The sequence below is a fragment of the Egretta garzetta genome, unplaced genomic scaffold (assembly GCF_000687185.1).
Source record: "Egretta garzetta isolate BGI_Z169 unplaced genomic scaffold, ASM68718v1 scaffold44, whole genome shotgun sequence".
Lineage (NCBI taxonomy): Eukaryota > Metazoa > Chordata > Aves > Pelecaniformes > Ardeidae > Egretta > Egretta garzetta.
In genome coordinates this window covers 1,423,058-1,441,939 of record NW_009259490.1, presented here as the reverse complement: position 1 = coordinate 1,441,939, position 18,882 = coordinate 1,423,058, and the positions used below count along the sequence as shown (strand labels likewise).

Here is an 18,882-nt window from a genome sequence, read left to right as displayed (position 1 = left end):
ACTGGTAAGAAAAGAAAGTGCTCCCCACCTGTTTGCAAGAATGATTCAGAGAGAACAAATGAGCATACAAAGGAGTTCCAAAACTGCAGGATCCACACCATAAAAGCAAACTTACTTTTCCTGTTTCTTTTCTTGTTGGACAGAAACAGAAAATGGAGATGGAGAGCCTTCTGGATTGTGCTTGTTTCAGAAAGCTGAAGAGTTCACTGTCTGCCATGAAACGTAGGTCAATTTTTTCTCTTTCTGTCTAAGGATTGTAGCAAACTAATTTATTTGTTCCTTCTTGTAAAGACAAAAAAAAATGTCTCCTCATTTCATGACAACATTTTCTCTATCAAAAATGTTATTGCATTGATAAGGCTAGTAACAGAAGACAACCCTTTGTGTCAATATTAATCTGAGATAAACTTCAATAAGCCCTACTTTGCTTTCAATTTCCAAAAAAGTCAGCCCTTTACAGAAACATTTTGCAGCCATTTCCACGAACATGCAATTAATGGACAAGCTTTCTTCAGATCTCTTCAGCATCCACTGCATAGAGATTGTAAGAGTGTCAGTTTAAATCTGCATTTGATGCATTCATTATTGCTTATCTTACTTGTTCTAATGCAGGGTTTTCTATCTGTAATGTCCATAACACTTTCCAGAAACAGTAACAACATTCCTATTTTATTAAGAGGGGAATGGTTAACAGTGCTGAGCTTAGTTTGAGTCAATACTCAGAAGCTTGCTCTCCACAAAATTACTTGACCTTATTCAACAACAGAGCTTAGTGCTTTCACCAATAAGCAGGATCTACTACTATTTCAGTCACGAAATTGAAACACACACAAATAATACATTGCAGCCATTCAAGCACATATGCTAGCACAAATTACCATACCCCTACTGGAGACTGTTTGACAGCTGAACTGCCATGGATAAAGTTTGCCTGATTATGACAATAGGAAGGAGCAGAATCATCTTCTACTCATCCATAACTCTGGCAGTCATTTCAGGTCAAGGAAAGAAATCTCAGTCAATACAGTTCTCATGTACAAAACATGAACATGCAACACCAGTTTTCAGTCACTTGTAGCAACTGATCAGAGCAGATAAGGATTTTCAAAATTTTCAGATCAATAAAGCCGAAAACTGACTATAAAAGAGGTCAACAGACAATTCATCCACTGACGTATTGGATGTTCAATACAGTACAAGTCTAGCTGCTCAAGTTTGACAGCATTCTTGTTTTATATCATACTTTGGCATTCTAAAACGATAAGGAGGCTGACAGCTCAGCTTAGCAAACCACACAGACCAATTAGTCATCTCCATGATGCATATTTAGAGAATATATCTAAAAACCACGCTCTGCGATAACTTACAACATAGCACGCACAGAAACGAGAATTTCTCATGAGAAGTTCTCCTCTACCCACTCAGGCTCAATGAGGAAGGATTACTTACGTGAGCAGTGAGTGCCAGCTATCTGAAGTCGTAATGTGCCATCTTTGTGCGTATGCAGTATTACACAATCTCTAAGATTGGATCTTGCTTTTCTCCACTGGGTTTCTATTTCACTGGGTGCACATCAAGCACCTGCTGTAGGGAGGGTGAACCCGGATTTGAAGTTGAATGACAGCATGTTGTGAGCGTGATGGTTGTCCACAGTCGTCTCTCTCATTGCCTGGAGAATTTGGTTGTTGCAGAGTGAATGTGGCACACAGATGTCACCATGTTGAAATGGATTAAATTTCCTCCTCAATTTGAATAGTTCTTTTTTGACGCTGTGCATATTTGTTTAAACTGCAATTTTCACAGTCAGTGATTTGTTTTCTTCTAGAAAAGAAGCTGGACACCTCAGCATCTCGGCTGCAGAACTGTGTCACCTTCACAGTTCTACCTGAAGTCTACACTCTAAACGTGCACACTACCAAAATAAAACTTAGTACTTTCAAAAATCAATCCTAGGAGCGTTAGACTGTTCATCCAAAATTAATGAATACCCATAACTTTTCTATGCCTCATCTAGCAATATGTAAAACAAAGATAATAAATCCCAAGTATTTCCAAACATATTTTCAAAAGCAATATATTACTATTGATGAACTTCTCAGGTACTCCAGTGATGGGCACCACAGCAAAATAACTGAGTAAATTGATGAGCCTATATTCAGAGGAAGGTTTGAGTAACACACAGTAACAAAATGTTAGGACACAGTTAAAAATAATTGAACAAATGACTGAAGAGATACTTGTTATGTAAGCTCTGCATAAAAAAAGCAAGAACCCCCTGAGAAACATTATTTCACTCATGTAATTTAAAAGTATCTCATGAAACTGCACTGATGGTCTTAACACCAATACCTCCCAGTGTTTTGATCTTGCAAACTTAATATTTTATAAAAATAAATAAAAGCTTTGCATAAAATATACTAAACTAAAAATAAAACAATGGATGAAGACGATGTTAATAGAAAGCATCACACACGCGAGTGAACACCAGGATTGTCTTCAAAGTATTCATGGTCCTGATGCCTGCTACTGCAATAAGGTCTTGCAGAACTGATGGTGATCCTTTGACACTTACAAACCTTATCCGAATTTCCAAGTAAAATTAATTTGTGGTCAATTTGTACCTCCCTGTATTTTGTCCAACATCTTCCATTAGTTTAAGTCTTTCTGCTGTACTATTATCTAAGTTTGCAAACTGAAATGCTAAATATAGAAAAGAAACTTAAACATTATTTTACAATAGAGATTCAAATAGAGATTCAACACACACACACCCCATGCAATATATTCTTCCCTTAAGGAGGTGACAGAACAGAAACTTCAATTATTAAAATGAATGTCAATATTTGAATTGAAATAGTAAAGAGGTCTTTGCTAACTTTTATACCACAGCTATAAATTTAATTAATTTCTCAGAGTCCCGAATCATACATGGATTAAAGGATTGTGTTTCTTTCTCCATGTTTGTCTTTGTTTACATGCATTTAGTTATATCTTCCATGCACTTTTTGGATAAAGAAACTCTGCTACAGATGTAAACTGAAAGTATGTTTGCAAGGGTCCAGTGGAGGAAGAACCATACAACTTTTGTCAAAACTCACTAGCAGTGGCAGTAGATGTATCTCCACTTCTTACATAGTTTGTTGTTTATATTATTACAAATAGTATGTGAGTGTCATTCAGCAGAATGATGTCCACTAGAGTATTCTAACATGTAGACTTTTTTGAGGTTGTACATCACTAATAGGTCCCCTTAAGGTTTTAAGTAAACTGCTAAGCTCAGCACTCCATTTCACCCACTCTTTTACTAGCTGTACCTATTTCTCTGAGCCTGCAAACACTTACCAATTGCTTCTAAAGACTGGTATTTTTATTTTGGGGCACTATATAACAGAGTCCAGCTTTCAGCTGGCTTTAGGCAGTGCTGCTATGACCACATGGCACAGTATAGCCCTGAGCAGAGATATCAGTTCATACCCCAAATAAGATGTTGCAGTGTCAGTACCTCAGAGAAAGGCAAATTCTCTTAGATGCAACTTCATATCACTGTAGTGATGGTATTTCCTAGTATAAATTTACCTTGGCTGTTGCTAGCAGAAGGATCTCTGCAATATACACCACTGCACAATGTAAATATGTCCTCAAGTATGTGTGTTTACATCAATTTCTTAGTCTATAATACCAATTGCAAATATTAGTATGCACAGTTGCGGTGTCTGCGTTTACAAGCTATAAAGAGGCTTAAGTGTATATCCCGTTTATACAGAGAGATCTCAGACATAGACAGACAACATGGAAACCTTACTCTGGCCCCTAATAGTACAGGATGCACATTATTTTTTCTGCAGAACCTTCTCTTACTCAGAACATTGCAGGGATCTTTCTGGTAAAATTTTCTTTAAGATTTCCCGCTTTCTTTGCTGCAGAACTTAAATTTGAAGTGACTGAATGAGGAAATGCTGAAAAGAGCAAGGACAGTATCATCAAGCTGCTGGAATGCCATAAAATTCATTTGTGGTGCTAGTTACAAGTTTTATATCAAATTATAATAATGGGGTTTAACTGTGCATTCTTCCTTCTCTGGACAATCTGCTTGCAACACTGCAGAAGTGCTGAGCATTCAGTTACCGCTGAAACCAATGAACATACAGCATTTAATGCCAAATACTATAAAAAAAACCCCAGATCTCAAGTTGTCTTCAAGTGGGTATGTCAAGAAGATAAAAGACACTGGAGGAAAAAGAGGAAGTGAAGAATGCAGAGTGATATTGATTGCAGGTAGATGTGAAGCAAAGAAACAGTAATGATAGAGATAGCAGAAGCAGCCAGTCATGAGAAGGGTTATTCGGCACGCAAAAATCCTGGGAATGACAACCTGAAATTTGGCACTGGAGTTGTGGAGAAGGTGTGAAGGAAGGCATGGGCTAAAACAATGCTGTTCAGCCTCTAAATGTTTGTTACAGGGAAAATACCTCATACCAGTGCCGGGTTACTCTGGGAACTTGTGGTAATCCCACATTATTGTGCTAATACGAATACTATTGCCCACTTGACCCAGTCCTCACCAGCCATGACTTTTCAGATCTTTCCCAGGAAAAGGAACTTGGTTAATATAAGAGCATGGGTATATTTAACATGCAATATTTATAAAATGAGGTCTCTTTACTAGCTTTGCATAGGTGGAATGTCTTAAAGCAGGACTCCGAGATGGTCTGTGACTGAATTTCTTCCCCCAAAAACCTGTTAGATAAAATGAGAGATACTATACTAAATATATTTTACTTCCTAGTCATTTTGGTGTAAACTAGCCTCTTCTATTGAAGCTAGACAGCTTCCAATGCCTGATTTAACTTGTTATGCTTTGCTTGGGTTCTTCTATATGGCACTGCAACCTTTGAAATGAACAGATAATAAAAATAAAACCAGAAATAGATCCTAATCATATTACACATTACCTGTTTTACAGTAAAGCATAGAGGCTGCAATGGAGATCAAAACATTATGTACTTGGCCCTCTACAATGTACATGCTAAAAGACAGCAGGAGAACTACTCATGTTAATGAAACAGGGTTTCAGAACTCATATTAATGTGATTTCATTTTCAATCATTGAGTTTTATCTAAGCATTTGGAAGTAAATAAATGGATCAATGGCACTATGTTTGACTAAGATCTAGTAAAGGACATAAAAGGAGTTGTATCCCTATTTTAGTTGTTAAAGCTTTACTTTAGATAGACTATATTGTATCACATACTATAAAATACCTACTGCACCTGTTTGAAATGTAGTTCATCTTCACATAATTAAGAGAACACCTATAATGTTAATGAACAACTTTTGAGCAGAAACTGATCAGTTGCCTCACTTCTCCATAGAAACTTCCAGATAAAAACCATGGGTTTGAATTTGCACAGATCAAAAATTAGGGATAATCAGAATAGTTCTTCAGCTGAATGCAAAGCCTAATGTCCCAGCACCAAGTCTGGAGCTTAAACTTGGACTCAGAAGTGGGCAAATGACCAGCCAGGGAAAAACCCAGCAGACAGATCCTTGTTAACTTGCATTTTAGTGCTGGCACAGAGGAATTGTCAAGAGTTTCTATCAATTACAAATGTTTTCATCCTTCCCTTGAAATGAAGCTACTCCAATACAGCACTAGGTGGACTAGACACCTTCTATATATCTCTATGAGTCCATCATTCTAGATATTAGAAATATAAATGGAGACACTGATTTCAATCATTACTGCACCCAAAAGTTAACCAAATTTGCTATGACATTTTATTTGCATTCTACAGATAAGGTATATGAAAATAAGATATGATGGTCTCATTTTTTCTTATGAAGATCCAGGTTCAGAAATCATGAGTCAGGTGTGTGAATAACATCATCATCATGGAGCATTTGATCATGTATGATTAAAAAGAATGGATCTGAAAACGCTAACAACTCTTTTTGCAATTTAATATTGCAGATGCAGAGAGTAGGAATATAATCCCATGAAAAAAGAAAAAGAAGCTATAGAAAGAAGTGTCAGGGTTTTCAGATCAAATGCAGTGTCAGAATCTTTGATCTTTTCTGGTAAAAAAAATTAAAAATACGTACACCAATACATTTTTCTAATATATTAATACTTCTGCTCATGCAGTCAACTATATGCTGATTTGATCATAAACAGTTACTCAAATCTGCACATTATTCCAAGCCAATTTAAAAAAAATACATTTCCATGTCACATATGTAGGTCTATTGAGTGAATGAATGTGAAATACACTTTGAAGAGGAATTATTTCTTTGAATAATTAGTAAAATTGCTAAATTAATTTATCATAAATATTTGGAAATTATTTTTGCAAGTCTCATATTTTGACACATTTTATAATAATTTCTGAAAAGAATCAGCACAAGATAATGGAAGTTAACATGGCAAGAGAATTGAACAATGAAGTAACCACTTAGGAGTGTAAGGATAATGAGATCTGTGACTTACAAGACATTTGAGACTTTCAGCCAAAAATGCAGATATAGGAAACCACTTTTGATGGTGCCTTAAAGCTCAGTCAAATGGGTTACATTTAAATGCAAACCTGTTTCAGCCTAATTTGCGATAGCCATGCAATGGGAGTCATCAGTGGTGACCAAACTGGTATCTCTGAGAGGTCATAGCACTTCTCTGAACGTGCAGGAATTGTTAACCTTTGTATATGAAACCACAGCATAGCAACTGTTGATATGAATGGGGTTTTCAGTGGTAAGCAATGTAATGATTCATAAAGCATATTTTTCTTGTCACCAACAAAATCACTTAATAAGCTTATGCGTGTTACCCAACTGAATTTACCATATGATTTTATAACTACTTCAAATACATACCAGTTATATCTGTTAGCATTTTTTTTCTTTTTTTGCTCTTCATCCTGGAACTTATTTATAATAACTGTTAGAGGCGATAACATTTCCCTTAAATTTTCACTGCGTGTATTTCTGTTTACATAAGTGTCTTGTAGTCATCTTCTTTTCCTCATTTAAATAATATGAAGGTAAATTCTACAGACTTATACGTCAATGAAGTTGCCAGAGGTATAACTCATGACTGAAATCAACCAATTCTTTTCCTCAACACTTCCAATTTTATTTAGCTATGTCACTTTTATTTAATTATTAATAACCAGCTATACTTTTAAAATGTTCAGGAAAGACAGCATCTTTTCTTGCTTTTGTTTACCGCTTGGGGAAAAAAAAGTGCCTGTAATTTCTCTCTTAACGTTTAAGTTACTTCCTCAAATATAACTCCTCCAACAGAGAAAATACATACTATTTTTCAGAAAGAAATCATAGAAAATTATGTTTGAAGGAATCTTGAATGGCCATTTAGTCTATTCTTCTGCCCCAGGGCACTGACAACAGCACTTAACACCATTCTCAGGTAGGTGTTTTTCTAAACTGTTCTTAAAAACGACCAGTGATGGAAATTTGACAGTCTTTTTGGGCAACCTATGAGAGTACTTCACCATCCTTGCAAAAGAAATTTTCTCCCTGTTGTCTAACGTAAACTTCATTCCCAGTTTGAAACCTAATTATACCTTGTCCTCTTCCCACAGAATGTGAAGACCATCCCAGTACTATTTCTTTGCAGGAACTATTTGATCCCGTGTGGGATTAGGGGACCTTTCCTCCTACTGAAAGACTCTGTTTCTCTACACCCTGGGGTAAAACACTATAAAAGGTTAATTCACCAAAGTAATAAAGCTGTAAATAAATATATTAACATAATGACTAAACACTGTTCATTCTCTCATTGTTCCTAAGATAAGGAACGTTCCAAAGGACATGCTTGCAAATCAGTCCTTTTCTGTCTCTAGGAACAGAAATCAGCAAGAAAATCCACATATTTTATTGTAGGTAGAATCAATCTAATTTGTTATGGTGAAATCATGTTTACTCAGAACAGAAACAGCTGAAGTAGCACTAAAAGTGCCCATGTGAAAGAAGAATCTCTCAAGGAAATGTCCATATTACTGACTCTCCAATGCTGAAGGATTTTTCACTGCATAGTCCTGTGTTGTGCCTGGCCTTTGGATAAATGCTGACCTTCGAAGACACTTGATTTCTCCACTTTCACAGGCAAAGTAGCTACACAGACAGGTGCAAACTCATTAAAAAAAAAAAAAAATCTGTGTCAGACAGAACTTCTTTGGGTTTTTTGAGAAGTTATAAGTTGCCATCATTTACTCTAAGGAGGAAAATAAAAAGAAGTGATTTATTCCAAGCTTCTGCTCAGAAGTCACTCAGAAGTCCCTTAAATTGTATTTATCTCATAATATATAACAATTTGGGAAGACTAAGCCTGAGCAAAAATTCTTCCTGCTCCCTTCTTGACATTTCATCAAAAAGACCTGTAGAATGAAGACTCCTCCTACAGTGCAAATAGCTGAGGGAAAGTCAGAGCATCCTCTATTTACCTGTGCACCTGCAAAGGAAAACTAAAATGTCTGAAGCCCCACCTTTTAAGAAGCTTGTGAAACAATCTGGGAACTGAGCCAAAACCTACTCTTTCACTATATAAGACTCAGGAGCAGACAGGTATTTCCTCAGAGGCAGGTTGTTCGGTAGTTTCTACCGGACTTCCAGAAGATGGGCACAGGTGGCGGGACGCGAATACCACTATGGATATCAATAATAGCACTTGCCTTCATACAGATCAAAGGTAGGAAGATTCACTTGCTTGGCATTTTGACTGTTTTACAGAAATTATAACTTGCTTTGGAGTTTGAAACTTTTTTTTAGCTTTATGAAGCAAATTAATTAATAAGCTGTTCCTTTTATATTAATTTTATTGTTAATTAATTAATAAACTATTACTTTTATGCAAGGTTTTCTTTTCTGTTACAAATACTTTCTTTCCTAAGAAGAGGAAATTAACTGTCTTGAAAATTTATATTGTAGTCCATGCCCTCATTCTATTTTCTCCAGTCAAAAACCAGAATAGCTCCACTAAATTCAGTGGGGCTTACTCAGCACTCACATTTCTATCAAAATGCCTCAAGATTTGCATTTATCTTTTGATGTCCTGTTTAAGATGGAACTGCATTTCTAAATGTACAAACCAAAAGGTGCAAAAGTGGCTTTAGGAAGGAACAAATCAGTGGAGTCTGTCTGCATGCAATTATTAAAGATTTTGTGTGCTTTATCATCTGATGATACAGTATTGAAAGAGGGAGGGATTTTGTTTGAAAAACATTGGACAACAGATTTTAAAATTCATCTGTTCTTGTACATGAGGTTGCATTAAAGCTTAGAGCACAGGGTTGGTTTTTGATGGGGTGAAAAGAAAGGGAGTTGCCTCAAATAGTCTAAGAGGGCACTTAATACTCACATATGAGTGGAAATCTTTTTTACATATACTTCACCTGCTAATTTCCCTTAACGTTTAAGGTAACCACATTAGATTTTAGTGCATTTTGACCTCAGATGTACTTTTTCCTACTTCCAGGTAATTCCCCACTAACTTATGTTAAAAAGTGGTAATGTCAAAAAATAGGCCATCGAAAGACTAGCTGTAGCATTATCACACTGCGCAATGGAAACGGGAATCTGTGATGCGCATGGCATGAGGCAGGGCATTGGAGCCATACGGTGTATGGGGAGAGAAGCAAAAAGCTCTCTGAAGCTAGGCAGCAGAGAAGAGGAGCCCAGAGGCACTGAACGGTTTATAGCTTAAAAAGGGGCACAATGTGTCCTTCAAACACCAGCTGCAGACCCCCAGCTACTGCAGAAAGGAAGGCACCTTACAGAGCTCCCTGCAGCTCTGATTTCAGCATTAGCCCCTCTAGCGGTGCTACCCACGGACTGCCCTTCTTGTGGGATGCAGCAGGGGGTGAGCCTGCCTTTTCGGTTTTCTCACCCAGCGTAGCCTCCCCTGCAACCTGTTCCCTGGCGACTCTCACTAAGCAGTGCATTGAAAGCCCCTCTGGCCCCTGCAGATTTTTTGTGTATTCCTATTCTGATGCTGCAGTGGAATGGAATGAAAAATGGTTTCTTCGCTGGAAACAAAAAGGTTTGCTTTGGGGCAAAATCAACAGTCACAAATGTATCTATTGGAAAGAACTATTTCTTTCTGTGTGGCTTGTGCATTTGTTTTCCTTCTTACCACAAGGGCTTGAAACTGCAGAATAGAGAGTAACTTTGGCTTTCCATAAGAGAGGACAGAGATCAGCCCTTGAACCTTAACATTAATTCTTCCTGTACAAAAGGGCTCTTTTTAAAGCCCTCTGGCTAGGCAAAGGGGTTTGCTGATGCTTAATGCACACAGTGATCAAAAAAACCTAAGAAAATCAAGTCCTTTATCTGAAAAGCTTATAAGGGCATCCAGGGGTACCGTGATAATAACAGAATAAGGATCTGCTCAAATTATCACAAACATGTTTTTGATGGCTTTCCTGCAGTAATTTAAGCTGAAGGAGTGGTATATGGCCATCATGGTTGCATGTACCACAGGTCCTGATGCAAATCTGACCTCCTGTACATGGACATAGCTTTAATGATTTTTGATATACTGACTGTTGCATGTTTAAAGAGATATAATTGAGAAATTATGAGGGAACTCAAGAAAATTAGATGTTAACATTTTCCTCTTACACTCTTCTTGATGCAGTTCAAGCCCAGGATGACGAACAACAAACAAAATCAAACTATGGTTCTCCATCCATCCTGCAGGGACAAAAAAGTAAGTATTTTTATGCTGATCTATTACTAAGATTTTGTCCCAAAATGAATTGATAAATAATAAGATTAGTGGTATCTTCTTATTCCTAGCAAGAACATACTTTTCCTATCCCCTCCCCCCGTCCCCCCCCCAAAAAAAAAAGGAGAGAGAAATCCTCTGTACAATATATCCGATTCCCAGCTAATCCCTGATTGCTCTAACCTGGAGAACTTCCTCTGAGATCTGGCCCAGTGGATCTGGTCTACTGATATGATACAGTTATCTAATCTTTAACGTCATGAAAGGTACATACCTTCTATCTAAAAGTGTATTTTCAGAAAAGGTGTGTGTATACATACGTATCACCAAGGTACTTGATAGTAGGTAATAAAAGATACTTTTTTTATGCTGTGTCAAGATGACTGCATCACTCACAAGAGAATGAGAAAACTGTAACTATCTTAAACATTAGAATAATTAAGCACTACAAGATCATGCATGACACATAACTGTACAGAGCAAACACTGTAACTGTACAGAGCAAAACAAGGGTGCAAGGATACAATGCTGACTGGTTATTAGTGAAGACAGGCTGAAACAGTTAATCATGAAGCCTGCCCTGCAATCTGCAATTTGTGAGATCACTAGCTGGCAATTAAAATAGTGACAAACCCAAGCTGGAAGTGAACCACAAATTATTTAATAATAGTGAGTGCATTTAATTATTGGAACAGATTAAAAAAGGAAGGTAGTATGTGTGCTTTCCCTTTAAATCCTTACATCAAGACTAAATGAGATTGTCTTTCTAAAACATATTTGTCTTAGTGATATTTTTTGGTCTAAATGCAGAAGTCAATGGCTGATACTGCACAATCTACAATTTGGAAGTCATCAAATCCTATGATTTTGACACTCTCAAGTGAGAAACTGCATCAATTCCTCAGACTCTCACATTAAGAAAATCACATTGCAGGTTCTTTAAGTATTCTATCCCTTTCATTGCTGGATCCAAAGTGAAAACATTGGATTTGGACATGGAAAATTAGGGCTGAATCCTACCAACAGATGTCTTTGCATGAAAAGCACATGATTAAAGTTTCACAGAATTAAAACTGCTTTTTAAAAAAAGTTGGTTGGTTGTATAAAAGTGCCTGTCTCAGCACAAAGAAAGATTTGAGCTTCAGAAAAAAAATGAGCTCCTGTTTCTCATCCTCAGCTTCTAATATTCTTTGGTAACTTTCTCCTTCTAAGTGCAGTGAAAGGCAAAGGTTCAGACGTAGATATTAGCACTGCTTTTTCTGAACTGGTATTACATTGCTCTAAGGATCAGGTTGCTGCTTTTGAGTTCAGAACATGAGGGCCAGCATCAGATGGGAGTCTTGAACAAATACTGGAAGAAAGTACTGCAGCCAAAGAGCATGGTCCTTGAGATTTGGCTGTTAATGAAATATATAGAATGTCAGAACACAAAGCACTGTGTAAAAACCAACACTAAAACCTTGTGGAAACTTCCCCCTAGGGTGTAACTAGTAGTAGGAAATGTTAATTACTAAAGAGACTAGGCAATCTCTATCCATTTTTTAGGACTTCTAGTAAGATTAAACTTGATCGTTTTTCCCCCCTTAGATTTTCCACCAGCTTCAAAATCCCAAAAAGTGACAATAATTCCACCTCTTCAAAACATGCTGAAACTAAAGGGTAAGTTAAACAAATGTCATGGCTCAGATATCTGTGTTCCTGTTGGTCACACAGGTAGAGTGTGGAATGACTGAAGAGATTAATAAATTGTGTAAGATCCTTTAGCATCATAAAATAAAAAATGAACAAGAAAAGTAGTCAATTCATCAAGTAACAAGGATAATCTAAATGTGACCCCACTACTCAGTCTGCATTTTGTTAATAAGATGCAGCTGTAAAAAACAAAAAGGCGTATTTTTATAGATATATATATAAATTATGCTGTAATAAATAATGCACAATATTTCCAGCAAAGACAGGGAAATATTAATGTGTTCAAAGCACTGGTGAGACACCTTATCTGGGATATAGGGTACAATTCTGACTAGCTGTGTTCAAGCAGGGTGCATGTAAATCTGGAAGAGACACAGAGACTGTGGGGATAATCAAGCAGATAGGAGAGCCTGCTTGTAAGGAAATGAAGACTGAAAAGAGATAAGTGATTTCTGTAGTGGGGGTGGGTGGGGAGGTGCAGCGAGGTGGAACACCTTCAAGGACAAGTGTAACACTGGCACAAAACCAACCAGGCATGCATGAGACAGGAATACATTTTGGAAGATGCTGGCAAAAGTCCTCCAGCCATTCAAATGGTGCAGCTATGAATGTTCTTCCCTAGCAGGAGTACCAGATAGTTTTAAACTAACTTTAAACTGGGTTTTTTTTGGTGAAACTTTAGAACTTCATACATTTAGGAAACGATTTATGGAATATGGCTGTCAGCAGAACCAGAGCATTGGACATAGTGACCCAGGAGGTCTCTTCTGATCTTAGGCCCTATATACCTATGCAAAACAGATTAAACATAAAAGATAATTGAACTAAATGAATAACAGACTGATAAACAAATAGCTTGACAAGAAGGAAAACAGAAGATGGGCTTTTTGGACAGAGGCTAGTGAAAGAAATAAAAAGGGAAAAGCAACTAAAGGGAGGGTATATACAGCAAATTACAGAAAATTCTTACTGTTTATTTTGAATCCACAGCTGGCAACCCCTCTCACAATGGCTGTGTGTGCAGCACATGGGGTAACTTCCACTTCAAGAACTTCGATGGGGACATCTTTTACTTCCCTGGGGTCTGCAATTACATCTTTGCATCCAACTGCAAATCTCCCTATGAGGACTTCAACATCCAGATTAGGCGTACAATGGTGGAAAATGCTACCATGATCACTCATGTCATCATGCAACTGGAAGGAGCAGTGATTGAACTGACCCATGGCTCTGTCCTGCTTGATGGCAAATCGTATGTTCATAACTTGAAACTGTTATCACTGCTTTTGCTCCCAGTGGCCTCTTTGAGCAAGCATCCTTTTCTGTCATCTGATATCACATTGCTCCCAAGGAGCTGTAGGGCTCAGGTCCTTCCTGAATTATCCACAAAAATAAGAGGGCCTGACAGTCAGCTACATGCCACTTCTGGAGATTATCTCTGTGTCCATTTTGTTCAGATGAGCTATAGTCCAAATGCTGCTCCACTCATCCAACTGTGTATGCATCTGTACAGTTGAGGCTATAAGCTGGATTCAGTCAAAGTGTTAGGTTTTTATACCCTTTAAGTTTCTACTTTCCATTAATTTTACCAGAACAGGATCCCTGAGAGGAATTTTTGATGGCTTTTGTCCTTGCACTGAACAGTATGCAGTTAAGCAGTGACTGCTTCTTGTACCTGCACTCATTTAAAATGCCTGGAAACTTGTTATCTATGTAGCAGTGGTAGCACTGACTTTGGCATAGGGCATGAAACCTGTCCAAAAGGCTGGGTAAATATTTGGGCAGCTATCCTGCAGTAAGTTATGTATTGTAGCACCTATGTATAGCAAGTTAGTCTAGCGGTTATCTTGGGTACACCTTTGTGAATGGCACTCACGTCACAGAAAGCCTGAAGAGTCTATCCCTTTATTATCAAGGGCTTTAAGGAGTAATTAGCAATATCCTGAAGCATACTGCCTGCAAGACAGAACCTCCCAGCACTTTTTTGAACAATACAACCAAAGACACATGCCAACATTTTATCTAGAAAAACACCATTAACAGAGATAGCCAAAAGGAACAGCAGGGAAAGCAAGGCTGATCCATTTGCACAATGAGAAGCAATTGCATAGGAAACAGCCAAAATGTTGCCAACTTGTGTTGTATTTACTTACTGCTGACTAATTTCCTCACCTATGTATGTCGACGCTTCTCAAAGAGAATGAGAAAGGATATCAGTGTGGATATTCAATGGATATTCTGTCCCCACCCCTGCTGAATTCTGAATTATGGTGATCTTTCCCCAGGGTTCTGTTGCCATACAGCCATATGGGAATCTTGATAGAGAGAAGTAACAGCTATTTGAAAGTTTCTGCCAAGTTAGGACTGACCTTCCTTTGGAATGAAGAGGATGCCCTCCTGGTAAGAAAACATCCAAAACATGGCAGAAAGCCTGTATTTTGAAAAAAGTCCGTTTACATCTTTGCAGTCTTAATCAGCCAGGCAGACATTAGTCACTTTTGGATTTGTGTTCATTTTTAGTGCATTGTTCTGTCTTCCAGACTTCTCCCAATTTCCCTTTTTTCCACCAAGTTCAGCTCAGTATCAACAGACACCCAATTATAATGTCCCCACCTCCTGGTGAAGTATTGCTCAGATTCCAGACCTGGCAATGTGCCAAAGTTCACAGCACCAGGGCTAAAATAAGATCAAGTTTTTTTGGTGGCCACTGACCTTCCTTCCCCATGGTGCCTACCTTGTTACCACATGGGAAAATCTGCACAGTTATACATATGTTAAATTTTCAGTGCATAAGCAATATTTATGTAGCCTATGTTCCTAACCATCAAGGCTGACATTACTATGAACCTAAGCGCTCTTTCCTCATTTCTTTTAGGTGGAACTAGATCAGAAATATGCCAATCAAACTTGTGGACTTTGTGGGGACTTCAATGGAATTCCAATTAGCAATGAATTTATGTCAGGGAGTAAGTAATAAAAAGCAAAATAAAGTATTGGTGCTTTGCTTTTCTTTATTTTCGTGGTATACTGTAACAGGTTGTGGGTTGTATTATCTGCAAAACTAGTAATACTTCTTTATGTATTGCTGTGCTGCCAGTTATGTATAGAGTCAGGGCTTTGAGATGTATTAGGCTGCTTCCATCACTGTTAGATCTTTTAACACCTGGCCCATGCAACTTTCTACTTGTTTTCAACAGTTAGGATCCAGTTCCTTGTATACCTTCTTCATCTCCTTTGCCTTTCATATTATAGTGATATTATTTGGCAATCACTGTTGATGTCATAGCAGGTAGTGTCTCAAAAGAAAATATCTCCATGCAAAAGCCAACAAACCAGTAAATATTATTCTAATATTTGGACTGCTTTTTACAGAGACAAAACTGACTCCTGTACAATTTGGGAATATGCAGAAACTGGATGGACCAACAGAGCAATGTGCTGATCCTATTCTTCCTCCTGTTCTAGTGAACTGCTCAGCTGAATTTGTAAGAGCCTCTCTCTCAAAATTTGTTTTCTCAGTGTAAAATACATTCTCCTTGTCTTTGGAGAAAATTTGTTAGAACTGGAAAAAATATGGCATGAATATGATTCAACTGTAAGTCTGGAAAGAAAATTTTTCTAAATTTAATTTTTTATTATTTGCTAAAGTGAGTGCTAAAAAGTTGCATTTCTCTTCCAAGAGAAGACTGGAATTTTCATGTAAGAGAAATTCATTGAGGATATCATAATACAAAGACACTGTATAATGCTTGGGAAGTCACCTGAGCTGAAAGTAACTCAAGATATGGGAAGATAGTGTGTACTTGCCCTATTGTTATACCTTTCCCTAAACATCTGCTTATGGCTACTGTTGGACAGGTTTCTGGACCAGATGGATCTTTGGTTTGTTCTGCTACATGGCTTAAATAATTAGTGTTGTATTTTCTAAACATTTGCTTTATCCTCTCTATTTTCCCCCCTAGGCTTCTATCTGTGAGACAGTATTAACCAGTAAAGCATTTACAAGCTGTAATGCACTTGTGAATGTTCAGGACTACATTGAAACTTGCATACAAGACGTATGCCACTGTGACAGCTCTATGGCAGACTTCTGCATGTGCAACACATTTGCTGAATACTCCCGGCAGTGTGCTCATGCAGGCGGACAGCCTCTGAACTGGAGAACCTCAGAACTGTGTCGTAAGTATCTCAGGAAGGGTCTTTCACCTGTTATTACTACCCATATCTAGCAAAATTCAAATATGTGGGTTTTTTTCCTGAAGAAGACAGCTGTTTAAAGATTCATGTAATTTTAATGAAATCAGTTTTATACCTGAGCATACTCAAGACTTTGGGAATACGGAAGTTTAGGGGATTTTGCATTACAAAGGGTTTTCAATATATATCAGAAAGTCTAAAATGTTGCAGCCTCCACTTGGATCAGGATACCCCATTATATCTTGACAGAAAACAACCTAAACTGCAAATTTAGTCTGGAGAAGAGGATGCTGAGGGGAGATCTTATTGCCCTCTATAACTGCCTGAAAGGAGGCTGTAGCGAGGTGGGGATCGGCCTCTTCTCCCTGGTAACGGGTGATAGAACAAGGGGAAATGGTCTGAAGTTGCGCCAGGGCAGGTTTAGGTTAGACACTAGGAAAAATTTCTTCACAGAAAGGGTTGTCAGGCACTGGAATGGGCTGCCCAGGGAAGTGGTTGAGTCTCCATCCTTGAAGGTATTTAGAAGACGGGTAGACGAGGTGCTTAGGAACATGGTTTAGTGGTGGGATGTCAGGGTTAGGTTAACAGTTGGACTTGATGATCTTAAAGGTCTTTTCCAACCTAAACGATTCTATGATTTTATGATTCTATGAAATACTGTTTTCTCAGCATTTCAAAGGAAAAGTCAGCATTATAATACTCCTTCCACTTTCAGCCAAAATATGTCCTTTCAACATGCAATACCAGGAGTGTGGCTCCCCCTGCTCTGACACATGCAGCAACCCGGAACGATCTGCACTTTGTGAAGATCATTGCATAGACGGCTGCGTCTGTCCTCCAGGCAAGCTTATTTCCTGCCCTTCTCTTACAGCCAAAGCCACTAGAACACTTACCAGTACACATTTAACAACTTTGCTACTCCGTATCATTCTCATCATGTCATCACTGTTATTATCATCAAAGTAGTAACTGCATTTCTTCCTTGATACACATGCACCATTTCTATTCCAATTACTAAAAATGTCCTTTTAAACAACAAACGTGCCTGAGACATGTATGTAGTGACTGAAGTGAGAGTAAAATACTTCCCTCCTAACAATAAGAGGAAGTCTTCTATTGTCAGCATCCATATTCAGTTCACAGAAAGCGTGTAATGTTTAATCACACTTTGCTCACAATGATAACTCCTGGTGTTAGCAAAGCTGTGTCTTGTTCCCCGAATTACCAAACCCTTCCTGTCCAGTGCTGGGTGTCTAAACAAGATGCTGAGAGAGCACTAGGCAGTGTGTAAAATCTAGCGCTTCAGAGAGTTATGCATGAGAACTGAGTATCAGTGCAAGACGAACAAAGAAAATGAGTTATTTTTGTGCATTCTTACCTGTGGGGCTGAGAACTGTTGCTGTTGTGAGTGACTGCATGGTAGGATCTTCACCCCCTGCAGCTCTTTTTGCCCATCATCCATCCTGTCTCACAGAATTCACCATCACTTGCTTGTATAATAGTACTGACTTCTCTTAGATAATCCTCTGCTTTTGGGTATAAAAATATTTACTGTAAAAATATGTCCCTGGGCAGTCTTACAAATGGTTCATCCATTCCACCTCATCATCTAGTAATTTTAATCCTGCTTCCAATCTAATGAAGTCCATAACAGAAAGGTATTTCCCTAGAAGTCTCTTTGGATCACTCTAAGATTTGAGTTAGGCTTCAATGGAACATAGCCCTTCAAATCCTACATAGCTGCCATCTCATTATTTTAAAGTACTTTCTACTAATTTTCTGTGTAATACAGAAGAAATAGAACATGCTTTCAGGGATCTACCAGATATGTGTACAAAAGCAGGTTCTGCAGTGCACGGAATGAGTAACAGTCCATTTTTTTTCCCTAGGAATGGTATTTGATGACATTAATGGTGCTGGCTGCATTCCCCGTCAAGAATGCCACTGTACCTATGAAGGTGAAACTTATGCTCCTGGTGCCTCCTTCTCATCTAAATGCAGATCATGGTAACATAGACCCTTTCTTATACTTCTTTTTTTTAGGTACGCTACCTGAACATTTTAAACCCAGAGAAAAATTACTAATTTCCCCTTAAAAAGAAATGAGGAACTACTTATCAGCTGAAGCTCCTTGATTACACATTTTTAGAGGATACTTACGTCTCTGTTTTCTCCTCACATTTGGAAGCAAAAATCTGAGTTTAGATATAGGTACTCCAATTTCAAGACCAATTAATTAAAGAAGACAATC

General features: G+C 37.9%; 1 protein-coding gene across 1 annotated transcript in view; it reads left to right on the top strand.

The window, feature by feature from the left end:
* Positions 1-8,632: 8,632 nt before the first annotated feature.
* LOC104124928 (mucin-5AC) overlaps positions 8,633-18,882 on the top strand; it is a 44,187-nt gene continuing 33,937 nt past the window's right edge. Inside the window, exons 1-10 of the mRNA XM_035892863.1 lie at positions 8,633-8,705; positions 10,653-10,724; positions 12,330-12,401; positions 13,425-13,686; positions 14,720-14,834; positions 15,310-15,400; positions 15,807-15,919; positions 16,397-16,613; positions 17,347-17,472; positions 18,521-18,638. Coding sequence (XP_035748756.1) covers positions 8,633-8,705; positions 10,653-10,724; positions 12,330-12,401; positions 13,425-13,686; positions 14,720-14,834; positions 15,310-15,400; positions 15,807-15,919; positions 16,397-16,613; positions 17,347-17,472; positions 18,521-18,638 — 1,259 coding nt within the window. The remainder of the gene's footprint in view (positions 8,706-10,652; positions 10,725-12,329; positions 12,402-13,424; positions 13,687-14,719; positions 14,835-15,309; positions 15,401-15,806; positions 15,920-16,396; positions 16,614-17,346; positions 17,473-18,520; positions 18,639-18,882) is intronic.